This window comes from Apteryx rowi, unplaced genomic scaffold, assembly GCF_003343035.1.
Source record: "Apteryx rowi isolate R43461 unplaced genomic scaffold, aptRow1 scaffold_231, whole genome shotgun sequence".
NCBI lineage: Eukaryota > Metazoa > Chordata > Aves > Apterygiformes > Apterygidae > Apteryx > Apteryx rowi.
The window spans coordinates 1,375,279-1,381,494 of NW_020448653.1; the positions used below are offsets into that span (position 1 = coordinate 1,375,279).

Below are 6,216 nucleotides of genomic sequence, written 5' to 3' on the forward strand. Positions count from 1 at the left end.
TTCCACTTCATGGAGAAATACAGTTATGTTAGTGGTTACTAGTAATTAGCAATTAACAAGATGCAGAATTTGAGACTGCTGTAGTTGAGAAAATGAAAGATTCATTTCAACAGCCAGTCAAGCTTCCATCACACATTTATAGAGTATATTTGATACCCTATTAGAAAAGTACTCTGAAGTCCAAAGGTCATCGCTATTACAGTAGTTACCCAGTACTACTACTTTCTTTTTCAGGTTGTTTAAGGCACAGTTTGCAAAACAGAGAAGTACATCATCTCCAACCAACTGCCTGTGGTACCTTAACTCAAAAGGCAAAGTGCATGGCTCCATTACAAACAAACAAACAATCCCCCTCCCCCCAAACCACACTATATCCTATTGGGTTTGTCTCCCCTCAGTCGTATTTTAAGGACAGCCTGTTCTCTCTGTACTGGACTTGGCACATTACCAGGTCCAGATACAGTTTCCATTGAGCAATGTCAGTTATAGACAGTGTCCAACTTACTGTATCCAGATAACCAGATTCAATCAAGAACCCTTGCTAAAATTAATTTTGGAAGAAAAGAACTTTTAGAGTTTGTGTAAGTGGGTAATTCAGGTTTCATATCTAATTTATTTGCCCTCTGTCAGTGATAGAGTCATGTTACAAACATCTGCTTTTTAGTACATTGCCTGGGATAACACAACCATGATTTTGCTACGTTAGCATTCCAAACTTATTTGCCAAGCAAACCAACAAAGTAATGGACAAGACCTTTGGTTCACTTATATATTTATGAATGGAAAAAGTCATAATGTAAATTTACTCATTAAAAAAAACTTGGGTACAAATTACACATACATAAGACCACCCATTTTTTGATTCACATGGACACCTTAGACCCAAACAACTCATTGTAATAGACTTTAGTGAGAATACTCCAGGTAAAGATTACAACAAATTGGAAGCATCTTGGATTTTTAAAAAAGTATATTTCAATACATAAGTTTGTATGCATGCTTTAAACAAATATAGTTCAAGAATGAGCAAAGAGTCTAAACAAAAAGTAATATGACCAGCACTAACATTAAACTTCTCATCCAGATTTTAATATGTTAGTCTAACGTAGTGTTAGTTACCATGCTGTACTGAAAAATGTAATGGCACAATCTGAATCATGGTTCATTAAATATTATATCCTACTTCCCCAGAATATTTAGGCTGGTCATAAAAATAACAATGCATATGTAAATAAGTATAACCAGTAATAAACAATTGCTTGTTTTACAAATTGCCATCAGGTAAGACATACTGTCTCCAGAGACTTAGAGAGATGGACATTCAATCATACCATTAAAACAGTATGGCCTGAAGAAATGGGCACATTTTTTTTTTTGAAAGTATATTAAGACAACTCTGTTAGCTTTTAGTTACCCCTTGTAAATAATCGTGGTATGACTGAATACAAGACCCAACTTGAAAAGCAAAGGATTTTAATCGGCATAGTGCATGATTGATTCAACATAATTCCCAGGAAACAAGCCAGTTACGCGATTGCAAACTCCTTCATACCAGCCGTCATCATTCTTCTTTATCACATAAATGATTGCACCCTCCATAAACGACAGCTCATCATCTTTGTCCTTTGTATAGTCATATATAGCAACAACTGTGGATTGAATAGGGACAAGTTTAGCATAGACCAGTGTTAAAATTTCTTGAAGGGTTTTTTTTTTGTTTTTTTTTTTTAACGACTAGTTAGCTATCCTGGGATTTTCCATACTGAATATACATGGTTTTCCATGTCAGGAAAGTGAAATTTCACTTTTCTTATATTAATGGCTACCAGTAAGAAGTAGGTGGTGACTGCACTGAAGGCTCAGTTAAAAATTTTTGGCTTGGAGAGGTACAGCTGACTGGGATATGGTAAAATAGTGCATAGGGACATTTAAAAACTATATATATATAGCCACCAATAATACTGGAATTAAAAGCTACCACTATGAATACACAAACTTTGAACATCACAGCCTTATCCTTCAGAAAAAGTTAACATTATGCAATTGATCAGTTTTATAGATTCCAAGAAATTACCATATCTCTTCTCAGAAATAAGATGTCTTAATGTCTAGCAAATAATGACACAGTATATCAGTTATTTTTATCTCATGAGTTTGTCCTGCAGACAGTCCAGCTATCAGTAAAGATGAAACAYAGTAGTTTCTACTGCTGTTGCAAAGACAGATAATTGGTCACTAACACATTTCATACAGTTCTGTCTACTACCGTACCAGCCAGATCAGGAGAAAACTTGCAATACTGTTGTTGACAAACCAGGCATTTTCCTAACACAGGCAACTCTAAGTAGGAAATCAGCATCTCAACAATTCATGGGAAGAGGCATTTACTATATGAATTCATAACTCAGCATAGTTATAGTCAGCTGATCAAGAATCACCGGTAAGTCTCCAGTGAAGCCTCACTACAATTTACAGTTGAAAGGCTAATGATCCACTCTAGCTATCTAATTTGATGGGATAAGCAGAACTCAGACTTTCTAGCCTTTTTGCAAAACTATTTCTAGATGATTGCCCAGCAATCCTGAAGTAGCCATAGATAAAGTCCAGCAACTCAGCAGTCCAATTTACATCTGCTTCTCATAATGATAGATTTTTTTAATCCTTTCAGTCTAGAGTGCTTGGAGATATTTCAAGATCCTTCCAAAGGATTATAGTTTATCACATTAAGTGCAATCACTTACAAACTAAGAAGAGAATGGTTAGTTTTGACTTAGCAGGGACGATTGTTTTCATCACGCTAAATCCTTCATCCTCTCCAGCTACCCATTAATCCTCCGACACTGTGGTAATGCAGAGTTGCAATGCTCTCCTACCTTTCTCTATATAGTTTTTAGGTGCCCAAGCAGGATCTCCATCTGCATAGGGATCGCTGTACTGCACAACAGCAGCCTCCTCATCCTCGTAATCCACAGGGGGTGGGGGTGGCGGAGGAGGAGAGTCATCAAACATCGGCATCTCATCGGGAGGTGGTGGTGGGGGAGGAGTCGGACTATCAGCAACTAGAAACGTTTGGAGATTTTTTTTTTTTTAATCAAAAACAGTACGCAGAGACAAACAAACCTGAGGCTGTACACTGTAGATAAAAAGGAGGGGGGAGAACGCCACACGTAACATGCACTATAATACCATGCACTGATTAGAAACAGAGACTTTGTATTAACAACTACAACATACAGCTACATTTGTTATTAGTGGTCAAGTCTAAGTATAAATGCTACAAGAGTCAAAGCACATGCTGCAGGGCATAAGCTGAAGGCGAGCAGAGAGCAAAGCTTCCTGCTCGCCCGGCCATGCGCTGGGGCTAGCTGCAGCGGTAGCTAGGGGAGGATTCCGAGCGGCACCCTCTGAGCCAGGCAGCAACAGGCCTCGGGACGGCACCAGCCGTGTGAGGATTTTTAAACAAATCTGTTGTTTATACAATCTCTTTAATTTATTTCTGAACACTGCTTCATTGTATTTCTTCTGAGAGCTAGCTTTAAAGGGGGGAAAAAAGATCTGGTGTAGATAAAAAAAAAAAAAAGCAGGGGGAGAGACAGCTGCTTGAGATTTAACCAGGTAAGAGGAAGCAAAATAATCCATCTGCAGAAGAAAAGCTTTGTACAGGTCCTTATCTTGCAGAAGAGCTTGTGTGTATGCACACATCCAGGATTCAGTTAATGAATGACAAACTATAACAGGCAGCTGCTGCTCTTGGGGGAAAAAAAATGCCCAAGGAATTAAGTATATAATCCAAAAAGTCAAATCCCTGCCTTGAGATTCTCCATTCAGCACAATTACAAGTTGCTTTGGGAAAGGGGAGAAGAGAAAGGCATTATGGTGCAAATCACTCCTCAAATAAATTTATCAAATTAGTTTTCAGTAACATTCAGAGCAGCTGGTAGCAAAGTAGAGAGGGAAAACTCAGATGCAAGACATCAAGCCACTCATCCTATTCCTCAGATACGTGGTTTCCAAGCCACCACACATGGACCTAGGCCTACGAAGCCAGAAGTTACTGAAAGGTAGCTACTGTCACTACACTCAACTTTGCTATATAGGGATACAGATTTAATGACAAAAGAAAAATTGGGGAGTCTGCAAATTAAAAACATACAAAGGTTGAAAACCGTGTCTAGAAAGAATTTGATTAGAAGGAACAATCAGCTGGAAATTTGTTCCAAAACACACAACGGTTCCCCAGCCCATGCAGGGTAGGTCTCATTTTCAGCTTCTATCCAAGTTACGGGGTCATTGTTTCAGCACTGACAGCCACAGAAATGCCACTTTCTGAACCAACATCAGCACCTGCTCCCTGAAACGCTGTCCTTAGCTGAGCAGAGCTGCTCTGGGGTGTTACTGCTCAGCTACAGGGACTTGCATTTATTGGCAAACAGTGCTCTAATTTTGAGAAGAAAGCTAAGCTGAAGAGCAAGGAAAGAACAACACAGCACTGAGTGAAGTTTTAGCTACTGCTGGTTAGAGTGGCATTGGAAATTAGGAGCAGAGTTTCTGTTTGCTTTAATACTTTTCATGACTTCTGCCTGGCCACTACTCCAGCAGTAACTAACCTTAGACCCTTCAGCCACATGCTCCTCACGCAGGGTGAGCCCAGCTCCCATAGCGCAGCCGTGTCAGGAGCTGCGGAGGCAGAGGCTGCCCCTTAGCCCTGGCACTCAGCTACATGCCTTGCTCAGCCCACTCTTTCACCTCAAGCAGCTAATGCTGTTTTCCACCTAAGACCCCAAGCTCCTCTTCCTCATGACTAGCTGAGCTATATCCCCTACAACTCTGCATCAGTAAGACTGGCTACCGCTGCATTACTGATGCCTCCCCTATACAGAAGCTCATTGATGCCACTTGGAGACAGACTAACAATTCAAGCCTTTGGCCAGCTGAACACTACGCTTTGCCCGTATTACTGAATAGCACTCATGGGCAGGAGTCATTAATCCACCACAGACACATGACACATAAATAAAGCTATTTACGAATGGACTGGTTTTCTGCAATATTTTTGGCAGATCTTTCACAAAATGTATTTCTCCCCTTAATTTTCATCTACATTCAGTAAAAAATCATATTAAAACAACAATCCTTTGAGATACTGAGAAATCCTTACCTTAATAAATGCAAAAGGCTGTACTTATTCAACAATGAAGTTGCTTATTTGAAAAAAAAAAAACAAAACAAGAGAGGGTAGGAAATGCAAGTGTGAAAGCACCAACACATACCCTAACTGAGATGCAGTGCAAAAGCTGCATGTTTTATGAGAAACGTTTAAAACAAATCCAACTTCACATTTAAACAAGAGGAGAAGATGAAACAGAAAATTAGACAAGTGCCACCCACAGGAAGTATCCCCACTTCTGGGATTTTAACCTAGGCATTTCCTTGTTCTGAACTTAAAACACGCAAACTTTAGAAAAGCATTACCTTTCCTAGAAAAAAAAGCATACAGAAAGCCACACTAAATGAGAAAGGGTAAAGCGACCATTTCCCTTTTTTTAGCATTTATATCGCTCCAAATTCGGAAGTTCAGACATCTTCTCTTGCATGTGCTCATACCACTATTCTTTAAATGGACATAGCAGATTCCTTTTTAAAGGACTGGGTGTAATACTACAGCAATTTACATACAATCAGTTGTTTCTGGGCAGTAGACACACTGATTGAAAACCTCTCTGAAGGAGACACCCACAGTTAGGGCACAGGGCGCAGGAAAAATCTGGACTTGCACAGTTTAGGCCCTCTGCCACAGTGCTCTGAAAGAAGTCCACAGCAGAGGATGTTGATTCCCAAATGCACAGATCTTTGTAATAAGGAAAGAAACATATTTTGCCATAAAAGACAAGCCTACCCACGTCTCCCTAACCCCACTTGCCTGTAGGCTTTTTTTAGAAGATAAGGCAGATGAATCACAGAATCACAGAATCGCTGAGGTTGGAAGGGACCTCTGGAGATCATCTAGTCCAACCCCCCTGCTCAAGCAGGGTCACCTAGAGCACAGTGCACAGGATTGCATCCAGGCGCGTTTTGAATATCTCCAGAGAAGGAGACTCCACMACCTCTCGGGGCAACCTCTTCCAGTGCTCTGTCACCCTCACAGTGAAAAAGTTTTTCCTCAGGTTCAGATGGAAGTGTCTGTGTTTCAGTTTGTGCCCGTTGCCTTGCGTCCTG

General features: G+C 40.1%; 1 protein-coding gene across 1 annotated transcript; it reads right to left on the reverse strand.

Moving 5' to 3' along the window:
- Positions 1-755: 755 nt before the first annotated feature.
- On the reverse strand, positions 756-5,972 carry LOC112966070 (abl interactor 1-like). Its single transcript, XM_026065753.1, has 2 exons — positions 2,874-5,972; positions 756-1,649 (listed from the first exon to the last, which is right to left on the reverse strand). Exons 1-2 carry the CDS (start codon positions 3,013-3,015, stop codon positions 1,474-1,476), a joined length of 318 nt encoding a protein of 105 aa, XP_025921538.1. The 5' UTR covers positions 3,016-5,972; the 3' UTR covers positions 756-1,473.
- Positions 5,973-6,216: the final 244 nt, after the last annotated feature.